Source organism: Trichomycterus rosablanca, chromosome 2 (assembly GCF_030014385.1).
Source record: "Trichomycterus rosablanca isolate fTriRos1 chromosome 2, fTriRos1.hap1, whole genome shotgun sequence".
In the NCBI taxonomy this organism is placed as follows: Eukaryota; Metazoa; Chordata; class Actinopteri; order Siluriformes; family Trichomycteridae; genus Trichomycterus; species Trichomycterus rosablanca.
Window position 1 is genome coordinate 1846555 of NC_085989.1, and position 23520 is coordinate 1870074.

Here is a 23520-nt window from a genome sequence, read left to right on the forward strand (position 1 = left end):
ATTTGCTTGTTATTTTATTTATGCATAATTTATTTCTGCTGCTGGGGGTCCCTGATTGAGTCGAGGTGGGTATATCGCTCCTCACGCCTCCTCCGACCCGCACGCAGCCCTTAGCGGAACCCTTTTTCACCCATGCACTCTGCACAGGTGCCTATCTGCTAATCAGGGTCCTTACGCAGCGTTTGAAGACCCCACCCATATAGCCCGGCCATCCTGCCCTAGCAGAGCCGTGTCTGCTGCAGGCACTGCCAATTATGCCCGCTAGATGGCGCCCAGCCGACCGGTGGCTATGCCGAATTTCGAACCGAGGAGTTCAGAAGACTATAAGGATTAAGGCTGTTTGTGTGATTGCGAGTGTTTTGAAGTCCTAGTGCTTTTAAGAATCTAAGCAGTGTTTTTTTGGGGCTGAGATGAAGATTTCCTTGTGGTTGTTTGTATAACTGTGGGATGTACAAGATAACCACAAAAATAAATGGCAAGCATTCCTGCCTGCCTAAAACCAAACAGCGTTGTGTAACCGCGGAACGTTAAAGCATGTTCAGATCACATGATTACAACAAGGACGGCTTTGTACGAGGAAAAAAATAATAAACATAAATAAAACCCCAGCAAATCAGTCGTCGGGTGAAGTGGAATCGGATCTGCTTCACCAAAACAAAACAAGCTGACACGACTCCTTCAAAACTACCGTAATCCCTGATAAACAAGCCGGATCAAAGCGGGTAGATCCACGCCTAAGCCCGTTAGCGCTGGCGTAAACGGGCAGCGGGCCGCGCTTGTCTGAACACGTCCGGCCTCGTCTCTGTGATCAGCGCTAATCGCTCGCGCGGTGAACGGACCGGCTCCACCGGCTCTGCAACCTCAACCCAGGAGCGCTACCCAGAATGCACCGCGCCCGTCACACACCCTGCCTTCGCGCGTCAGCCTAACCGCACCGGCCTGGGTACGACTCCAAGATCTCCAAATCACCGCCTGCAGCTATAAACAACCCCAGCCTGCAGATTCGGGGTTCAACCCGCCGCCCTCCTGATCCTTAAAAGAGAGTGAACTGATTTATTGTGATTTAGTGAACGTTCTTACGTTCGGCTCGGGCAGCTGGGCTTGAGGTGGCGACTTTGCGGGCAGGCCACAGCGGTCAGGATGGAGAGTAAATCAGCGTGAAGTCACAAGTTAAAAGCGACGTACAAAACCAAAAACTCCCAGTGATCTCTCTGCATAGTCGCATTTACGTCATCCTACACTCCCGAGAAGAGGGCATGTCTAAATTCCTAGATCCCCTAAAATGCTCCTACTGAGGCGCCTTAATTCTGAGTGATGATCTGACTGAATAACGAGGGAGCGTCCGACGCCTCCTCAGCGCTGAAGGCAATCCCAGCATGGCGGACGAACATAATGTGGAGCAACCAACAGAGTTCTATTTATTTATATTAAGGTGTAGTTACACGAGTGTCGTTTATTGGTAAATTGGGGCTCGTCAGGGACAGTTTAACCGTTTTTGGTACACGGAGGGAGACGTTAGCCGGCATCCTAGAGGGTTGTGCCGCCTCAGCCCGTCGGTTTTAACTTAAAAAGCTATAACTGCAGTGTCGTATTGCGTCTAAATAATCTGATTATGAGGTCCAGGTCTTATTAAAATCCTCTCTACTGAGGCAGCTCAGGTAGGAAGTGGGGAGCAGGGCTGGTCGATATGTTTTCAGACAGACCCTACATTGTGATCTCTAACACTATAGAATTCAGCTCTAATGTAATCTGAGACCACTAATGGAAAATGATTCTATTTTGTATCGTTTTCATTCATTGCTTCATCCTGGTCAGGGTCGCGGTGGGTGCAGATCACTGGGCAAAAGGCAGGAAACACCCTGGACAGGTCGCCACACCATCACTGTATCTCCAGTTAGCCTGACTGCATGTGTTCATACTGTAGCTCCCAGAGGAAACCCACACAGGCAATGGGAGAACATGCAAACTTTACAGAAAGGAGCCAGATTGCTCCAACTGGGAATTGAACCCAGGACCTTCCTGCCGTGAGAGGACAGCGCTACCCACCGATCAGTATTGAAAGGCGAACCCATTACGGACTGAGTTGTGTTTGTGGTGAGGCTGGTCTGAGGAGGAACTGTGAGGAACCGTGACGCAACAATCCACAAGAACTCCGCCATCCCGAGGAGCACGGCGGCTGAATCATCACCGCAGGCGTGACGCAGCACATGAGCAACACGTTACAGATCAGACGAATCCTGAGACCACGCCCGTCCTGCGCCTCCAGTCACAACAGAGCCTCCGATTCATGATGGAGACTTCTGTGCCAATCCACCTGCAGGACACGTGGCCACCGTGCTCAGCTTTTTCCACTCGGGGCTTGTTTAACAGCAGCAGACGGACCACACACACACACACACACACACACACACACACACACACACACACACACACACACACACACACACACACACACACTTACCGTACATGCACAAACAGTGTGTGCTTAACAGCACCAAGGCAGAGCTACCGAGGACCAGAGCACAGGAGAAGATGCCAACTGTTCCATGATGATTTACCCCACAGTGAGTGTTTCCTGAAACCCACTGAGAGTTTAGAGGAGCAACTAGTCCCTCAGAGACTCCTAAAAAACCGTTAGCATCCGCTAAAAACAATTACCTTCCTCAAAGATCACACAAGGTTACAGTGACCGTACGTCCTCTTTTTCCTGGACATCCTCCTTTTTGGACCTAAAATATGCGTCCGGCTGGTATTTCTAAACCACCGAAAATGTCCGGGATTCGACTTTTGTAGTCCGCGTGCGCTATTCTTCGTTTGTTTTTGCACTAGGTCCCGTCTTCTCGCACTTCTCTTAAGTTTTCTGTGTATTCGTCTGGGTTGGAATCCTTGGGAGGTAGGGCTGGGCGATATGACAAAAAAACTCGATATACAGCGATATACGATACGATATAATGTAAACTTAAAGTACGATCGCAGGCCACTGCCCGTATTTTAGCTTATTTTGTTACCAAGTTATATTAAAAACACAAAATACTGCAGTTCTGATACATTCTGACAGAATTACCGTGTTTATATGTTATATTATTACAGGCTGTATTTGTATTAACATTGACAATATTGATATCAAACAAACCAGCAGAATCTCACAATCACATTTATGCTGCTCGTTTTACTTTCAAAAAATCACAATACTTGATAATGCTTTGCTATCATTGCAAAGTGAAAGTGTACGGTAAACAGCAGCACCGCGACCCAGATCAACCGCACAGCAGCAGAAAATCATAACCGCTGCTTACCTGAGCTTCTCTTCTTCAAATTCAGACCAAATCTTTATCTGTATTGTTCCATTAGGAATAGAATCTACTCTCCAGAATATTTCCAGAATATATAAATCCATTTTCAACTGTGCTTATTCTCCTAACTAATGAAAACCACTTTATATCATTTATTTTCTCGGCTTTCCCAATAAAAAACAACCACCCCCCCCAAAAAAACAAACAAACGTTACACCCAGTGCAGGGGTCCGTCTGCCCCATGCTGCCATACTGCCCAAAGTCTCCTCGACGTGTTAGCCGGGAGCTATTTCAGAAGAAAGCGGCGCTTTTACTGGCGCGAGAGAAAAGAAATGAAAATAAAACGACTCCGCCGCAGGAAAGTGGTGCCACAGCTGGTCTGGGTTCCGTTCTTCCAAAAAAAATAAAACACCATGTTATTAGGAACACCTGGTTCAGCTCAGTGCTTTTATGCTCCGGTGGCACAATTCAGCAAATTCGAGGCACAGGTACGTCAGAGTTCCTTAATAATGGTGATAATTACAAAATATCCCAACAGCCTGATGCACCATGTGGCCGAAAGTATCCAGACACCCTACAATGAGCTTCCAAAACAGAATTTATTCAGTCAAAAGAACACTTCTGAGAAGACACCCCAATCAACCCATCAATCAAGGTTCCGAATCATCCCAGAGGTTTTCAGCAGGGTCAAAGGTCAGGGCTCTGTGTAGTTTCTCCACACCAAACCAGGTCTTTATTAAGGTCATGTTGCCAGATATTTGTAGGCATATGATTTATTTTACAGAATTGATATTACTTATACATCTGATATGAACGGGTGTGTTTATAATATCTGAACTCAGTCGTTATATGGAACATATGAAGTATCTTCGAAACGTTTCGGCCGTGTCTGAGAGACTGAGAGACGCTCATAGTCCGGATTTAGCTCCATCTGATTTCCACCCTATTGGATGCTCAGAGAAGCTTTAAGGGGAAGAAGATTTTCATGTGATGATGATGTGAAAGCAGCGGCGCATCGTCGGCTATGAGCTCAACCAAAAACATGTTTTGCTGATGGCATTTAAAAGTCAGTACGACGCTGGACAAATACACCGGAAATTCTTAATAAATAGAATTTAAGCCGCTCAGGTGGCGCAGCGGTAAAGTACGCTAGCGCACCAGAGTTGGGGTTTCGAATACATCGTATCGAATCTCAGCTCTGCCTTTCCGACTAGGCTGGGCGGCATGAAGAACGATCGGCTGTTGTTCAGGGTTAGAGGGTAAAAAAAAGTCGGATCATGGGTCCTCATAACTGGTGAGACTGCGGCCCCTGCTGGCTGACTGATGGCGCCTGCACAGGGCTGAGGAATAATGCTGATGGGGGTGTGGCCCTCCGTACACAGTGCCCGTCGGTGTATGAACTCGACTCGTGCAGGTGAAAAATGCAGTCTGTACTGACTGTACGTGCCGGAGGGGGCGTTTGTCAGTTGAGAGGCGTCCTCAGTCAGAGGTGAAGGGTCGAATCAGTATAGAGGACGCAATCAGGGGAATTGGACACGACTAGATTAGGGGAGAAAATAGGGGGGGAAAATTGGGAAAAATAGAAAATTAAAAAATAAATAGAGTTTAAAAAGTGCGGAAACTTTGGACCTCTTGGACCTGGTTGCATTTGACAAAATTGAGACCAGCAGAACATCAAATCAAATACAACAAGTCAGGTGTTACAGCAAGTTCTTTCACCCGAACGATTTAAGAACAAGCAATAATATTTAAATATTACTTAAATTATATACACGGGGCGGCACGGTGGATAAGTGGGTAGCACTGTCGCCTCACAGCAAGACTGTCCTGGGTTCGATCCTTTCTGTGTGGAGTTTGCATGTTCTCCCCGTGTCCGCGTGGGTTTCCTCCGGGTGCGCCGGTTTCCTCCCACAGTCCAAAGACGTGCAAGTGAGGTGAACTGGCGACACAAAATTGTCCACGACTGTGTTCGATATAAACTTGTGTAATGAGTAACTACCGTTCCTGTCATGAATGTAACCAAAGAGTGTAAAACATGCCGTTAAAATCCTAATAAACAAACAAACAGACAAATTATAGACACACTGCATCACATATTAAAAATATTGCACCATTAGAGAACTCCATTATCGGGTGTTTTGAGTTCTTTGAGATTTTATCGTCCTGAAGCGCCTACCTGAGGACATCAGGACAAACGAATAGTGGTGTCCTAATACTTTTGTCCATATTGTGTAGCTAATGTATAAATAAAGTTAAAAACCAAGTGCTCGGAGCGACAGTGGAAGCTCAGTGGTTAGGATATCGGAAAGGTAATCAAAAGGTTGCCAGGTCAAGCCCTATTACCACTCTCAACTGGTTGAATTGTATTCAATCTATACAGTAAGTCGCTTACAATAAATGAAAGCGTCCGCTCAGTGCTGCAGACGTAAATGTAAATCTAATAGAGTGGCTGGCTTTATTTTTTTTCGGATGTACCCTCTCCGACTGGTTGCCTATGCGTAATTTGACTCGGTCCTTTTAATCGTGGAGCCTCGGGCCACCCGCCCCCTCAGACAAGCAGGAACAAAGCAGCCCGACCGGCTAACCAAATAAAGAAGAACTGTTCCTGAATGGCGGCCTTTTAAAAGCGATTGCGTAACTAAAGCTGAGTGGTATTATTTCCATATTTATTAAAATGAATAAAGGAACTGGAACAATTGTTGGTTTAAATGAAAATATCATAAAAATAAAGACTCAAACACCATAAAACAAGCTCAAGTCTGTCTCACGTCTTAAACCTTTTGATTACAAGCTTGGCAACCAACACAAAGTGGGTGAAGTTCCGTCCCCTGACGGCTCGTTTCATTCAGGAATGCAGTGAAAGCCCAGAGATCAGAGCAGGTCATGCTGGTCTTTTTACTCTCCCTCGACTCGCCCTGCACCCTTCCCCCCTCCGAATTCTCCAAAAAACGAAGAGAAAGTCTGGGTACAGATCTAATAAACCGCGCCAACTACACAGGCCGACCGAACGAACAAAAGAACAAACAGCGCTAAAAAGTCATTTCCTAAAAGCGAGGCAGACTGGAACTGGGGAGCGTACTGGGCAGCGCTCTGCTCCTGATTAAAGAAATGACTCCGAACACGCTGATCGGCCTCGACGGGGTGAAGGCATACCGAGTTAATTTCTCAGGAATGACAGAAATGAGAACGCTCCAGTGAGCCGGACGGGCTTCCCAGTTTCCTCCGACTGATCTCGGTTCAAAGCCCCGCCGGGCTCGTCTCTCTCTCTGGGACGGATTTAGGATTTGCAGTGAGTAACGGCGGCCAAAACAATCAGAGGAATGAAACGTACCGACCTTCATTTCCTTCTTTTTTCTCCCAGTTTAGTCATAGCCAGTTACTCTTCTACTGCTGGAGACCTTGATGGTGTCTGAGGAGGGTACATTCACCTGACGCACGCTCCACCGACCCCTTCTTATTCGCCCATACTTCTGTGGATTGGCCCCCACCCAATTTTTTTTTAAGTCCGACCTTTTCCCACCCAGCAGACTAGCGGCGGATTTAAGCCTGGCTGTTAATGTTGGGGTTTTTTCTATTTTAATTTATGCATTTTTTCCCATTTTCTCCCAGTTTATTGTAGTCAATCTGTCTTCCGCTGCTGGAGGATCCCTGATTGCAGTCGAGGTGGGTATGTTGCTGCTCACTCCTCCTCCGATCCACGCGCAGCCCTTAGCGGAACCCTTTTTCACCCATGCTTTCTGCACAGGTGCCTCTCTATAAGACCCCACCCACGTAGTCCGGTCATCCCGCCCTAGCAGAAACGTGTCTGCCGCAGGCACTGCCGATTATGCCCGCTAGATGGCGCAATCTCGGATTCCCAACACCCGCCTGGTGCTCTTGTTGACCCGTCCATCCTGTGTTCCTCACAGGAAGTGTGTGCAGAAAGACTCGCCTCGACAAGCCTCAGTCAAAAATATTTCAGGCGCAGTTCTGTCCCCCCCCCCCCCCCCCCCCGGCCAATCGCAGGTCAGAACAGGTCCTCTTCAGCGGGCGGTTTGTGCCGATTTGGAGTGGAAGTCCCCCGCGAGGGGCCGTGCAGGGGCACGTCTGGCTACTAATCCTCGCCATTAGGTCAGACTGACTCAGTGTCTCAGGGCTGGATATCGTCCTCTGAGAAAGGTAACAGACCCTGGTCGCTTTGAGCTCGGTGCTTTATGGGTAAATAAAAGACACGAACCACACCAGCATAGGACGGAATGAATTCACAAACCCAAAAACAGAATCCATTCCAGGCTACATGCATTAGAAAAGGTTCTTACCGGAACTGGACTGACTCACGGGTCGCTGTGTGTGTGTGTGTGTGTGTGTGTGTGTGTGTGTGTGTGTGTGTGTGTGTGTGCATGTGTGTGTGTGTGAGATCGCCGGGCGTCAGGAATGCTCATGGTATTTCGTACCGCGTCCCCACGGCCTCCGCTCGCTCAAACGGGGAGTCGGACGCCCGTGAGAACGCTCCCCATTGTCTGGCTCACAATGGACGCGATCGGACCTGAATGGCGTGCGGGGCGACTAGAAGAAAACCTCGTTAGCATGACAATAAACCCGCTGACCACACAGTGTGAGCTAGCATGAGAAAACGCGGCGTTACGTAACGCGGAACTGGGTGACGAGAAGCTTTACGTCTCGCGTGATGGACGACGTTCGTTTAAATACACACACTACACGACCAAAAGTATGTGGACACCTGTAAAATTCTCCACTCTTTACTTGATTTTGTAGATGTTTGTGCTTTGAATTTGTGGCCCGACTCACGACAGACATTCTAATTCATCCCAAAGGTACACTCACTGTCCATTTTATCAGCTCCACTTACCATATAGAAGCACTTTGTAGTTCTACAATTACTGACTGTAGTCCATCTGTTTCTCTACATGCTTTGTTACCCCCCTTTCATGCTGTTCTTCAATGGTCAGGACCCCCACAGGACCACCACTGAGCAGGTATTATTTAGGTGGTGGATCATTCTCAGCACTGCATTCTTAAACACCTTGCTGTCACTGCTGGACTGAGAATAGTCCACCAACCAAAAATATCCAGCCAACAGCGCCCCGTGGGCAGCGTCCTGTGACCACTGATGAAGGTCTAGAAGATGACCGACTCAAACAGCAGCAATAGATGAGCGATCGTCTCTGACTTTACATCTACAAGGTGGACCGACTAGGTAGGAGCATCTAACAGCGAGTGGACACGGTATTTAAAAACTCCAGCAGCGCTGCTGTGTCTGATCCACTCATACCAGCACAACACACACTAACACAATACCACCATGTCAGTGTCACTGCAGTGCTGAGAATCATTCACTACCTAAATAATACCTGCTCTGTGGTGGTCCTGACCATTGAAGAACAGGGTGAAAGGGAAGTAACAAATCATGTAGAGAAACAGATGGACTACAGTCAGTGATTGTAGAACTGTATGGTAAGTGGAGCTGATAAAATGGACAGTGAGTGTAGAAACAAGGAGGTGGTCATAATGTAATGTCAGTGTATATATCATGTATATATCACCACAACGCCCAGCCCACCCTGCGTTCGTATCCTGGTTATGTTATAACAGCAGAGCAGCAGATCCCGTCCACAGGAAGCTCGGTCAACTCACCAGCTTTTCTTACAGGAAGGAACCTCCACATTCATCATTCTCATGGGCCAAAACAAACACACACACACACACACACACACAAACACTTTCTTCTCTCTGAGATAAATGCTGTGTAGTACCAGCTGCTGGCTCTGCGCTGGGAAAATGTGACTGCACACTGCTGCCAAAATACTGAGCTGTGTGTGTGTGTGTGTGTGTGTGAGAGAGAGAGAGAGAGAGAGAGAGAGAGAGAGAGAGAGAGAGAGAGAGAGAGAGAGAGAGTGTGTGTGTGAGTGTGTGTGTGTGTGTGTGAGTGTGTGTGTGTGAGAGAGAGAGAGAGAGAGAGAGAGTGTGTGTGTGTGTGTGTGAGTGTGTGTGTGTGTGTGTGTGTGTGTGTGAGTGAGTGAGTGCAGAGCTCCAGAAACTTTCACCCTTCACCACACCCCCTTCACAGATACTGACAGGTATAGAGGCCACACCCCCTTTACTGAGACTGACAGGTACAGAGGCCACACCTCCTTTACTGAAACTGACAGGTACAAAGGCCAAACTCCTTTCACTAAGACAGACAGATACAACGGCCACGTCTTCTTCACTGGGACTAACAGGTACAGAGGCCACACCCCCTTTACTAAGACTGACAGGTGCAATGACCACGCCTTCTTTACTGGGACTGACAGGTACAGAGCCCACACCCCCTTTACTAAGACTTACAGGTACAATGACCATGCCTTCTTTACTGGGACTAACAGGCATGGAGGCCACACCAACTTTACTGATACTAACAGGTATAGAGGCCACACCCCCTTACACTGACAGGCATAGAGGCCGCACCCCGTTCACTAAAAGGTACAGAGGCCACACCCCCTTTCTTTTAGACTGACAGGTACAGAGGCCACACCCCCTTTCATTCAGACTGACCGGTACAGACACTTTAAACGCTGGCCCCGGGGTCGCTCACCTTGTTTTTGGATGAAGATCCGGAGCAGCGGGTGCGCGGTCGACACGGCCTTGCAGAAGTTGTCGTCGTTGTTGATGGGCAGCAGGTCTCCGTGTACGTCGGCGTACCCGATCATTATTTCCATGTTGGCGATGCGGTGCAGGTTCATGATCAGCTTGAAGAATTCCTCAAACTTGCCGGGCTTGGTCCGGTTCACGGAGAACCTGCGGAACTCCGCGCCGTACTGCGGGAGGAAAAGGGGAAGAAACCACAGCGTCAACAAGTGTCAATAAATGTTATCTTCAGAGCGTTCTTCAAGTGACCTTGTCCGATCGAGCCCTAGCTTTAGCGCTAAAATGTAAACAAAACAGAATTCACAACACGGCCAAAAGTATTCGGACGCCTGAGGGTGAGCCTGCTGGACGTCCCATTTCAAAAACAAATGGTATTAAAACTGAGGAACCTTGACATGATCGCTTCAGATAGAACAGCAGCCACTCTTCTGAGGAGGCTTCTCACAAACTTTGGATCATGTCTGTGGGAATTTAAGCCCGCATTTGAAAGGCTCAGTTAATATTCCAGGTCATTCCAGAGCTGTTCAGTAGGGCTGAGGTCTAAGAAAAGGAAAGAGCCTTCCTTAAACTGTTTCTGCAAAGTTGGAGGCATTACATTTCCCTGATATAACTGATTTATTACACCTGTTAGCATGAATTCAAAAACTAGAAGGGGCGTCCACATACTTTTGGTCCACACGGCGTGTAATCGGATCCCTGATTCAGCGAGAATTGTCCTGCGAGCGAACGTGGGACGAAAACAACAAAGAATCGCTTCAAACCGGCGGCCCCGACTCGCCTGCCGCTAAATTTAGCATGGGAACGCTGACCGCGCTTCATCTTCCTCTCACAATGGAGCCATTCATGTTTGTCAGAAGTTACGGGACGGATTATTACCGCGTCGCTGACACGCAGAACGGCGTTCCGCCGGAGGAACGGTCGGGTCTGAAATCCAGATCCTCGACCCTGAGGAGTCTCGACCAAAACAAACCTCGCAGCGCGCTGTTTTCTTTACGGTTCGTGTGTTTAGTCTTCCAGCGCCTCAGGAATTCGAAAGACGAGACGCTGTGTCATCCGGACTGTGATTTACACCGACGGGTCTCGCTCTAACGTTGACCCGTCCTGTGGTATCCGTTACCGGGACGTCACCGAGCAGGTCGACCAGCAGTGCATCCCTTGCGCCGGGGTCCATTTCCCATTTCGAGCATTTACATTTACATTTAGCAGACGCTCTTATCCAAAGTGACTTACAGTACTGTGATAGTATACAGTGTTAAGAGCCTTGCTCAACGGCTGGGGCTTGAACCAGTGACCTTTTGATTACTAGACCAGTATCTTAATCACTAGGCTACAACTGTCCATACCTACATAGCCACAGTAAATACTACGGGTACTTACTATATCTAACCTACTACGGGTGCCTACTATAACTAACCGACTACAGGTACTTACTATAACTAACCGAATACGGGTACCTACTATAACTAACCGACTACAGGTACTTACTATAACTAACCGACTACAGGTACTTACTATAACTAACCAACTATGGGTACTTACTATAACTAACCAAATACGGGTACCTACTATAACTAACCGACTACAGGTACTTACTATAACTAACCGACTACAGGTACTTACTATAACTAACCAACTATGGGTACTTACTATAACTAACCAACTACAGGTACTTACTATAACTAACCAACTATGGGTACTTACTATAACTAACTGACTTCAGGTACTTACTATAACTAACCAACTACGGGTGCATACTATAACCGACTACAGGTACCTACTATAGTTAACCAACTACTATGGGTACCTACTATAACTAACCGACTACTACAGGTACCTACTATAACTAATCGACTACTACGGGTGCCTACTATAGCTAACCGACTACTATGGGTACCTACTATAACTAACCGACTATGGGTACTTACTATAACTAACCGACTACTACGGGTACCTACTATAACTAACCGACTACTACGGGTGCCTACTATAACTAACCGACTACGGGTACCTACTATAACTAACCGACTATGGGTACTTACTATAACTAACCGACTACTACGGGTACCTACTATAACTAACCGACTACTACGGGTACCTTCTATAACTAACCGACTACTATGGGTACCTACTATAACTAACCGATTACGAGTACCTACTATAACTTACCAACTACGGGTACCTACTATAACTAACCGACTACGGGTACCATCTATAACTAACCGACTACGGGTGCCTACTATAACTAACCGACTTCAGGTACTTACTACAACTAACCATCTACAGGTGCTTACTATAACTAACCGATTACGAGTACCTACTATAGCTTACCAACTTCGGGTACCTACTATAACTAACCGACTACGGGTACCATCTATAACTAACCGACTTCAGGTACTTACTACAACTAACCGTCTACAGGTGCTTACTATAACTAACCGACTACGAGTACCTACACGCACGGATCTCCATTATTCTACATTTTCAGTATTTAGCAGACCCTTTTATCCAGAGCGACTTACAGTACTGTGACAGTATACAGTCTGAGCAATTGAGGGTTAAGGGCCTTGCTCAAGGGCCCAACAGTGGCAAGCTGGAAGTGGTGGGGCTTGAACCAGTGACCTTTTGATTACTAGACCAGTATCTTAATCACTAGGCTACATAGCCTAGTCCTTGTGGATTGTCCCTCCCCGGACTAGTGTCAGAAGGTCAGTCGGTACTCACCAGAGTGAACAGTATAGGCCGTCACAGCCGCCAAGGAAAGTAAAAGTGACTGCAAACAAACAAGCAGGCGTCCACATACTTTTGGTAACAGTTTAGTAAAGTCTTTTTACTCCACCGTCCAGGAAATACAGCATCAGTCCTGCAGAGTCCGTGTTTGAAACGAGGAAGCGGAGGAAGCCGGCCGGACAATGCAGGACAAACCAAAACAATCCAAACAAAAAAGCAGCTCAGCGGACGAGCGACGTAAGAAGCACGTGCTCTCCGGGAAAATGCTCTGCATTATCCGCAATAATATGTGCCAAAAATATGTGGACGCCTGAACATGAGGTTGTTGGACGTCCCTTTATAAACCCACATTTAGTGAAAGTTGTAGCCTGGTGGTTAAGGTACTGGACTAGTAATCGCAAGGTCGCTGGTTCAAGCCCTAACACTGCCAGGTTGCCACTGTTGGACCCTTGAGCACGGCCCTTAACCCTCAATTGCTAAGACTGTACACTCTCACTCTTGCAGAAGAGTGGAGGCTGTTATAGCTGTTAATACCCGTGGTGTTGGTATGGTTGTCCAACAAGCTCATGGTCGGGTGTCCACATAATTTTGTCACGCTGTACATCTACAGTAGGGACAGTGTAAAGCACACACACACACACACACACACACACACACCGTGCCGACACGTACAAATCTCATCGCCGTGGATTTGTACCTCGTGAAAACACGGCTCTAACAGCAGCTCCCAGCATGCACTGCAATTACGGCTGCGGTAGGAGAAGCCGCCGTGAGCCGAGCGCAGCCCGTGATTAGCGCGTGTACACAAACACCACAGCGCAGGTGAGGCTAATCCCGCTAAGCTCCCAACACAAACACACACACTTTATAAACACGGCGGCCCGCCAGCTCATCCAAGCGGCCGTGTATCGCACCCCTGCTGGTGGAACAGTGACCCCTACTGTCAGGTGGACGCGCCTGCACGAGCGGTGGAGGAGTACAGAGAGATCAGCGTGTTCCTTCATACGACTCGAAGCTGTCTGAGACGCCGCTGATGGGCGGATTCATACCTGTCAGCGGGGGCGTGTGCAAGTCACGGGACATTCCACCACTAGAGGTCACCAGAGCGCACAGGAGAACTGGATATATCCAAATTTGAACTCATTGAATATACAGTGTATCACAAAAGTGAGTACACCCCTCACATTTCAGCAAATATTTCATTATATCTTTTCATGGGACAACACTATAGACATGAAACTTGGATATAACTTAGAGTAGTCAGTGTACAGCTTGTATAGCAGTGTAGATTTACTGTCTTCTGAAAATAACTCAACACACAGCCATTAATGTCTAAATAGCTGGCAACATAAGTGAGTACACCCCACAGTGAACATGTCCAAATTGTGCCCAAATGTGTCGTTGTCCCTCCCTGGTGTCATGTGTCAAGGTCCCAGGTGTAAATGGGGAGCAGGGCTGTTAAATTTGGTGTTTTGGGTACAATTCTCTCATACTGGCCACTGGATATTCAACATGGCACCTCATGGCAAAGAACTCTCTGAGGATGTGAGAAATAGAATTGTTGCTCTCCACAAAGATGGCCTGGGCTATAAGAAGATTGCTAACACCCTGAAACTGAGCTACAGCATGGTGGCCAAGGTCATACAGCGGTTTTCCAGGACAGGTTCCACTCGGAACAGGCTTCGCCAGGGTCGACCAAAGAAGTCGAGTCCACGTGTTCGGCGTCATATCCAGAGGTTGGCTTTAAAAAATAGACACGAGTGCTGCCAGCATTGCTGCAGAGGTTGAAGACGTGGGAGGTCAGCCTGTCAGTGCTCAGACCATACGCCGCACACTGCATCAACTCGGTCTGCATGGTCGTCATCCCAGAAGGAAGCTGACGCACAAGAAAGCCAGCAAACAGTTTGCTGAAAACAAGCAGTCCAAGAACATGGATTACTGGAATGCCCTGTGGTCTGACGAGACCAAGATAAACTTGTTTGGCTCAGATGGTGTCCAGCATGTGTGGCGACGCCCTGGTGAGAAGTACCAAGACAACTGTATCTTGCCTACAGTCAAGCATGGTGGTGGTAGCATCATGGTCTTGGGCTGCATGAGTGTTGCTGGCACTGGGGAGCTGCAGTTCATTGAGGGAAACATGAATTTCAACATGTACTGTGACATTCTGAAACAGAGCATGATCCCCTCCCTTCGAAAACTGGGCCTCATGGCAGTTTTCCAACAGGATAACGACCCCAAACACAACCTCCAAGATGACAACTGCCTTGCTGAGGAAGCTGAAGGTAAAGGTGATGGACTAAACCCAATTGAGCACCTGTGGCGCATCCACAAGTGGAAGGTGGAGGAGTTCAAGGTGTCTAACATCCACCTGCTCCATGATGTCATCATGGAGGAGTGGAAGAGGATTCCAGTAGCAACCTGTGCAGCTCTGGTGAATTCCATGCCCAGGAGGGTTAAGGCAGTGCTGGATAATAATGGTGGTCACACAAAATATTGACACTTTGGGCACAATTTGGACATGTTCACTGTGGGGTGTACTCACTTATGTTGCCAGCTATTTAGACATTAATGGCTGTGTGTTGAGTTATTTTCAGAAGACAGTAAATCTACACTGCTATACAAGTTGTACACTGACTACTCTAAGTTATATCTAAGTTTCATGTCTATAGTGTTGTCCCATGAAAAGATATAATAAAATATTTGCAGAAATGTGAGGGGTGTACTCACTTTTGTGATACACTGTATATTGAATAGACGCTTTTATCCTAAGTGACTTACAGTACTAGGACAGTATACAGTTGAACCAGTGACCTTTCGATTACTAGTCCAGTTCCTTAACCACTAGGCTACATCCTGTACCTAGTTGTTAGAAGTATTGGGACACCAATTCTAACGTGTAACTAGTGCTAACAGTAGGGTAGCAGTACTGCTCTAGTAATCAGAAGGTCACTGGTTCGAGTCCCACGCCTACCAATTTGCCACTGTTGGTCCCTTAGGTAGGACCCTTAGTATTTGGATAAAAAGCGTCTTCTGAGGACTGAAAATGCTAATGTAAGTGAAGCAACAGTTTAGGGAAGGCCCTTTCCTGCAGTGTCCTGCACAGAGCCCCACTCAACAGCTCTGGAATGAACCGGAACAGGAATGGTCACAAATTCCCACAGATGTACTCAAACGTGGCTGCTCAAACGTTTCATGATGTTTGTTTTGGAACCGAGACGTCCAGCAAGCAGCAGCGTGACAGGATGCCGATCCTGAACACCGGCCGGAACCCCGGGTGAGGGCGGAGAGGACGGTCGGGTTCCTGTCCCTCTCACACTCAGGAAGAGCGGGTGTTTGGAGTAGGACTGCTGGGAGATAAGATCAGACCTGCACGCCGAGATGCTGCTCGGCTGGTTCTCTGGTATCAGCTAAGGACGCCCACCAGAAAACACTCCCGCACGTTCTCATGACCGAAGTCCCAAAAATAACCCCCCCCCACCCCCCCCCCCCCCCACCGCCGCATTTCACAGAGACACGGCACAGCGACGGTGAAACCCGATATGATGAAAGCGCAGGTCTGCTCGGCGTCAGGAACATTTCCAGACGAGGACCTGACGTGTCTGAACTCGCTGAGGAACCTGTGTGTGTCGTTGTGAAATCACTACAGATGCAGAGAAAAGTACAATTTAGCTAATTTAGCTAACTGTGGGGATTTGTGCCTGGTTCTGATTCTGACTTCCACCTATTCTAAAAAACATTGATACTATAGTAGAGTTAAATCCCCCCCATGGTGTACAGTCTTCTGGGATGGCTTTCTACAAGATTTGGGCATGTCTGTGGGAATTTGTGCCAGGTTGACATACAGATTTTATAGACATCTCACCATGAGCATGTTGGACATCCCAATCCAAAAACAACATGGACACTATAGTAGAGTTGCCCCCTCCTATGGTGTACAGTCTTCTGGGATGGCTTTCCTTAAAATTTTGACATGTCTGTGGGAATTTGTGCCTGGTTCTGGCTTTATGGACACCTCACCATGAGCATGCTGGACACCCCATTACAAAAAACATGGACATTACAGTAGAGTTAAATCCCCCCAATGGTGAACAGTCTTTTGGGAGGCTTTCTACGAGATTTGGGCATGTCTGTGGGAATTTGTGCCAGGTTGACATACAGATTTCATGGACACCTCACCATGAGCTTGTTGGACATCCCATTCCATGTGTTGCAAGACAATGGACACTAATACAGAGTAGCATCATGCCGCCCTGTACAGTCATTTGGGATGGCTTTCTACAAGATTCTGGCATGTCTGTGGGAATTTGTGCCTTATTCTGACTTGGACACCTCATGAGCTTGTTGGACACCCCATTCCAAAAAAAAACATGGACACTACAGTAGGTGTACAGTCTTCTGGGATGGCTTTCTACAAGATTTGGGCACGTCTGTGGGAATTTGTGCCTGATTCTGATTCTGACTTTATAGACACCTCACCATGAGCTTGTTGGACACCCCATTCCAAAAAACATGGACACTATAGTAGAGTTGCCTCCCCCCCATGGTGTACAGTCTTTTGGGATGGTTTTCTACAAGATTTGGGCATGTCTGTGGGAATTTGTGCAGGTTGAAATACAGATTTTATGGACACCTCACCATGCCACCCTGTACATGTCTTTTGGGAAGCTTTCCTTAAAACTTTGACCTGTCTGTGGGAATTTGTGCCTGATTCTGACTTTATAGACACCTCACCATGAGCATGTTGGACATCCCATTCCAAAAAAACATGGACACTATAGTAGAGTTGCATTCCACTCCATGTAGAGAAGATTCTGGCATGTCTGTGGGAATTTAAGCCACCAAGTGGTGCAGGAGTGGCATGCATGGGCACTCTGACTGGCCGGTGAGTACGCAGCTCCATACTCAAAGGTGACTGGAGCCTCGATTCAACGAGACTCGACCCTCCTCAGACCACCGTCGTTGGGCACTGCCTTTGAGCTGGCACAAATTCCCACAGACATGCCAAAATCTGCTCAACAGGGAGGGGAATGCGACTCTATAATAGTGTCCATGCTTTCGGAATGCCTGGAGGGGTGCGCAACAAGCTCCTGGTGAGAAGTCAGAATCAAGACCAGGCACAAATTCCCACAGACATGCCGGAATCTTTTGACAGCTTGTTAGGTGTGTGGTCTCAATGTTTTGGCTCATTCCTAGTAGGAATTCCTAGGTATGGGGGCGTATTTGGGTGTGTGTGTGTGTGTGTGTGTGTGTGTGTGTGTACAGTGGTGGTCACAGGTTGTGTAAACATCTTTCGGAACACCGAGTTCATCCACGCTTCCAGCTACACACCAGACGAGCTCAAGCTCAAAGGCTCTGTGGGTTCCTAAAATCAGTTGTATTAAGGAAACGATGTGCGTGCAGCTTCCCAGCAACAGTTTAGGGAAGGTCCTGTGCACAAAGCGAGCTCTGTTCCACTGAGCAGCTCTGGAATGAATCGGAACGTCAACTGAGGCTTTATTGATGAATACCAACATCACACATCAGCACAAGTTCCCACAGACACACTTCAAACTCTTTAAAGCGAGAAACCGTTTGCTTTCGAAACGGGACGTCTGCCAAGCTCACGCTCAGGAGTCCAAATACTTTAGACCATATAGTGTATCACCTGTGTCCAAAATATGTACACTGCAGGACCAAAATAGAACATACATCGCTGCTTATCACTAAGTTCAGGTCTTTGCATTCTTCTATGTGGCAACAATGTAGGGAAGGTCCTTTCCTGTTCAGGCATGGCTGAACCCCAGCAGCTCTGAACTCGAACACACCGAACAGTCAGGTGGCTTCTACAAACAAACATCAGTCAGGATCTGGACCCTGACCACCAGCCCTGCTCTGAAGGGGGGGGGGATGTGAGTTTCACTTTCGGGTGAATTCACACGTGCGAGTGCCGGTTTTTCAGGTCGGGGTGAGAAGATGTTAATCCTGAGCGCTCCTGTGTGAGACCAGACAAGGGTTCCTTGGTGCTTAGACTGAACTACAGGCTTTATTCATCTCCACCACCACCAGTACCAGCACCAGTACCAGCTCCACCAGCATTGACACCAGCTTCTGCAATTTCCCTCTGGGATCAATAAAGTATTCTGATTCTCCAGCACCAGTACCTGCCCACCAGCAACAGTACCAGATCCACTAGCACCAGTAGCAGCTCTACTTGAACCATCACTAGTACCAACTCCTTCAGTGCCAGCACCACCTCCACCAGCACTATCACCAGCTTCACTAGTACCAGCTTCAACAGTACCAGCTCCACCAGCACTAGTACCAGTCCCACCAGCAGAAGCACCAGTTCCACCAGCACCAGTACCTGCCCCACCAGCAACAGTACCAGATCCACTAACACCAGAAGCAGCTCCACTAACACCAGCACTAGTACCGGCTCCACAAGCACCATCACTAGTACCAACTCCTTCAGTGCCAGAACCAGCTCCACCAGCACCAGTACCAGCTCCACCAGCACCATCTCCACTAGTACCAGCTTTAACAGCAGCAGCCAGTACCAACACTAGTACCAGCTCCACCAGCAGAAGCACCAGTTTCAGCTCCACCAGCAGCAGCACCAGTTTCAGCTCCACCAGAACTAGTACCAGACCCATGAGCAACAGCACCAGCTCCACCAGTAGCAGCACTAGTACCAGGTGTGTGAGCAACAGTACCAGCTCCACCAGCACCAGCTCCACCAGTAGCAGCACTAGTACCAGGTGCGTGAGCAACAGTACCAGCTCCACCAGCACCAGCTCCACCAGTAGCAGACTGTAGCATTCCAGTCTGTGTTATGAATCACTCAGATACTACAGAGCACCAACCAGACGACGGTGAACACGGGCACCGCGCCCAGACATTCCACCAATTAAGATCCTCACATCCACAAACCACAGCGTTACAAATCCCGTCTACCTAAAACCAGCAACTTTCACAATTAGTCGAAGATCTGAAGACTCGCCGTGCTAATTTGAGAGTCGAACATCACAGACAGAAATCCACCAAATCAGGAGGGGATGTTTTCAAACCCCTGAACCTAAAAAATGTGGACGTTACACGGCGTGACTGATTCTAATTACATGTGCTGGGTCAGCTTAAAACACCACAATCATCACTGCATGTAAGTCACGTTTCGGGACGGCGAGAAGGGCCTGGGTTCGATTCCCTTTCTAAAGGGGTCAAAAGGGTCCTTTCTGTGTGGATTTTGCATGTTCTCCCTGTGGCTGTGTGGGCTTCCTGCCACTGAACAGCTTTGGAATGAAATGGAACATCAGCTGAGGCTTTTTTGACCAACATCAGCGGCCAGCCATACAAATGTTGTCATGTTTTGACTTGACGGGGACAAATTCCCACAGACGTACTCCGAAGTCTCATGTGAGTCTGTTACCTTTACGATAACCCGTACATTTTGTTTATATTCTCTTTATGTTGATCTGAACGTTATTAAATCAGGGATGAAATGAGGTGTTCCAGCAGGTCGGTGACCCAAAACCAACATCACTACTGGAATGTCTTGGCCTTCCCAAGGTCCCGATCTCAGTCCTAAAGGAACTATAAGGACGGTACTAAAAGGTCGATCCGTACCAGAACACTTTCACAGTTACTGGTTTTGCTTCTATATGGCCAAAAGTATTTGGACACCTGTCTACAACTTTGTCAACGACCACTCTGGCTTCTCATAAAGCTTAAAGAAGTGCGTCTGTGGGAATTTGAGCCCATAGTGTCTATAGATCAGAGCAATTGTGTATAATTGGGCACTGATGTCAGTCAGGAAAGCCTCGGGCCTCGGTTGATGTTCTGATTCATTCCAGAGCTGTTGAGTGGGGATGAGGTCAGGTCTCTGTACAAGACGCTAGAGTTTAGACGGACCTTCCCTAAACTGTTGCTTTTATATATATATATATATATATATATATAAGCAACAGTTTAGTATATATTTGATATATTACACATTGTTAGCAATCGCTGTGGCTAAAACGATTAAATTAAAAAGTTTAAAGCGGTGTTCCAATATTTACATTTTCAGCATTTAGCAGACGCTCTTATCCAAAGCTACTAACAGTACATTGACAGTATTTTGTCTAAGCAATTGAGGATTAAGGGCCTTGCTCAAGGGCCCAACAGTGGCAACCTGGCAGTGTTAGGGCTTGAACCAGCGACCTTTGGATTACTAGTCCAGTACCTTAACCACCAGGCTACAACTGTCCCACAACAATATTTTTATCCATACAGTGTATAAGAACGTAACTGTATGAAGTGCAAAATGCTGCATGTGCAAAAATCCTTCAAATGTGCAAAATATTTCGCAAAATTCTGCACCTATAAGAGACAGCGCGCTTCAAACTGTGCGGACCCGAATATTCAGGTTCGTTTCAACACAAAGTCAACAAAACCTGGGATTCCAGCAGGGGTGTGAAAACTTTTGCATAAGTCACAGCAAGCTTCCACAAACAAACATCAGCCATCAAAATCACGCAGATTTAACAGATTGCGCTGTTTCCACCCCCGAGCGGATCTGTAGCGATCAGAACCACCATCCCAAAGCACCGAACCCACAAGTATTCGAACCCAAAACCACCAGAAGTTTGCGGACTGAAGCTCTGCATGATTTTCACTGCTCACTCACTTTGCTTTTCACCTCCACCGCGTCCAAGCCCGGCTGGCGCAAACTCTGCGCCTTATTATTAAAGCTCCGGTTCATTTCGGCCTCCCGGCTGCTCTCACTAAGGTCCGCGTCGATCACGGGGTGTAGAAACGAACGAATATCCAGCAAAAGAGGCGCAAAATCAGGCGCACAGCTCAGCGCAGGAACTTTCACAAACTTCAGCAAAAAAACTCAATCTGAAGGAAGGAGGGTCAAATCTCCGCCCCTGCCTGCAGGGAGAGAGGAGAGGAGAGGGGGGGAAAGGGGAGGGAAACTTTTCGGGATGACATCATAGGTGCCGCTGAGTCCCAATCCCTCCCCAAAAACAGAGGCCGACACCGGAGCGGGACTGTATGCTGGGTGGAGTGTGTCATAATTCTCAAGTCATGTTCTTTTTCACCGCCAGCCGCGCTTTAGCCTGCCGTTCTCATGATCATGATTGCGAATGGTTCGGAGCCTACCAGCAGGCACTGTACACGGTGCTAGAAGGCTAGAAGGGGGGGGGTGGGTCACTGGTGCTGGTGATAGTGCTAGTACCGGTGCTGGCACTGTTGCTCATGGGTCGGGTACTAGTGCTGGTTTTGCTGATGCTAGTGCTGCCACTGGTAGAGCTGGTACTAGTGCTGGTTTTGCTGATACTAGTGCTGCCACTGGTAGAGCTGGTACTAGTGATGGTTTTGCTGATACTAGTGCTGCCACTGGTAGAGCTGGTACTAGTGATGGTTTTGCTGATACTAGTGCTGCCACTGGTAGAGCTGGTACTAGTGCTGGTTTTGCTGATGCTAGTGCTGCCACTGGTGGAGCTGGTACTAGTGCTGGTTTTGCTGATGCTAGTGCTGCCACTGGTGGAGCTGGTACTAGTGCTGGTTTTGCTGATGCTAGTGCTGCCACTGGTAGAGCTGGTACTAGTGCTGGTTTTGCTGATACTAGTGCTGCCACTGGTAGAGCTGGTACTAGTGCTGGTTTTGCTGATACTAGTGCTGCCACTGGTAGAGCTGGTACTAGTGCTGGTTTTGCTGGTACTAGTGCTGCCACTGGTGGAGCTGGTACTAGTGCTGGTTTTGCTGGTACTAGTGCTGCCACTGGTAGAGCTGGTACTAGTGCTGGCTTTGCTGGTACTAGTGCTGCCACTGGTGGGTGCCAGGCACACAGTAACACCCTGGATGGGGCGCCAATCCAATGCAGGGCAGACACACACACACACACACACGCAAGCACGCACGCACGCACACACACACACACACATTCTCCTTTAGGGCAATTCAGTGTCTCCAATTAACCCGACTGCATGTCTTTGGACTGTGGGAGGAAACCGGAGCTCCCGGAGGAAACCCACACAGACACGGGGAGAACATGCAAACTCTGCACAGAAAGGACCCGGACCGCCCCGCCTGGGAATCAAACCCAGGACCTTCTTGCTGTGAGCCACCGTGCCGCCCAATAGTAAAACAATAAAAATATAATATACGTATAAAAATATGTAATCACTTACATCTGGAAGTGAATATATATCTGGAGCCGCCAATCCACATTCTGCATGTTTTGGAGATGCGAGTACCCACAGGAAATCCACTGAAACGTGAAAAGAACATGTGAAAACCTTAACAGACAGAGACTAGATGCAAGGTTCGAACCCAGGTCATTAGGACCGTGTTTAATTTAAGTGTAAAACACTCAACTAGCGAGCACATTTTGACACACTTTACCCCGCATAAAACACCGGCCCCGTTAAACCTTACGCAGCAGAGGAAAGTTCCCAAAAAATCACCACCGCCACCTACTGAAAATACTGAAATGTGCTGAGATGTGCAATTCGAATAAAAATAATAAAGAAAAGATAAGAAATAGAAATTTAATGACTTTTAGATTTAAGTTACAGTAAAATTTTGGATTTGATTCAGTATTTTGCATCGAGGTTAGAAATGTTATGTATAAATAAATGCATGCTATATATATATATATATATATATATATATAATTATACAAATCCTTTTTTCATTCAAGTTCGGACGTTTTGTAAAACAGAATAAAAGTTCTATTGTAACTTAGACTTACCGAACAGTTGTGCAGAATTTTGCTGTCCTCTAGTGGTTACATTCAAAATGACGTTAGATTTTGTTTACATGATTTAATTATTAGACATGAACGATACTGACTGTTTAATCAAATGAAGCGACTTAATTTTTAGCTAAAAACAAAATAAAACACAGG

At 47.5% G+C, this 23520-nt stretch overlaps 1 protein-coding gene across 1 annotated transcript in view; it reads right to left on the reverse strand.

The window, feature by feature from the left end:
* pard6gb (par-6 family cell polarity regulator gamma b) overlaps positions 1-21457 on the reverse strand; it is a 33335-nt gene extending 11878 nt beyond the window's left edge. The window contains exons 1-2 of the mRNA XM_062989368.1: positions 21292-21457; positions 9868-10090 (exon numbers count right to left, since the gene is read on the reverse strand). Of these exons, the coding sequence (XP_062845438.1) occupies positions 9868-10090; positions 21292-21366 (298 nt within the window). The 5' untranslated portion in view covers positions 21367-21457. The remainder of the gene's footprint in view (positions 1-9867; positions 10091-21291) is intronic.
* Positions 21458-23520: the final 2063 nt, after the last annotated feature.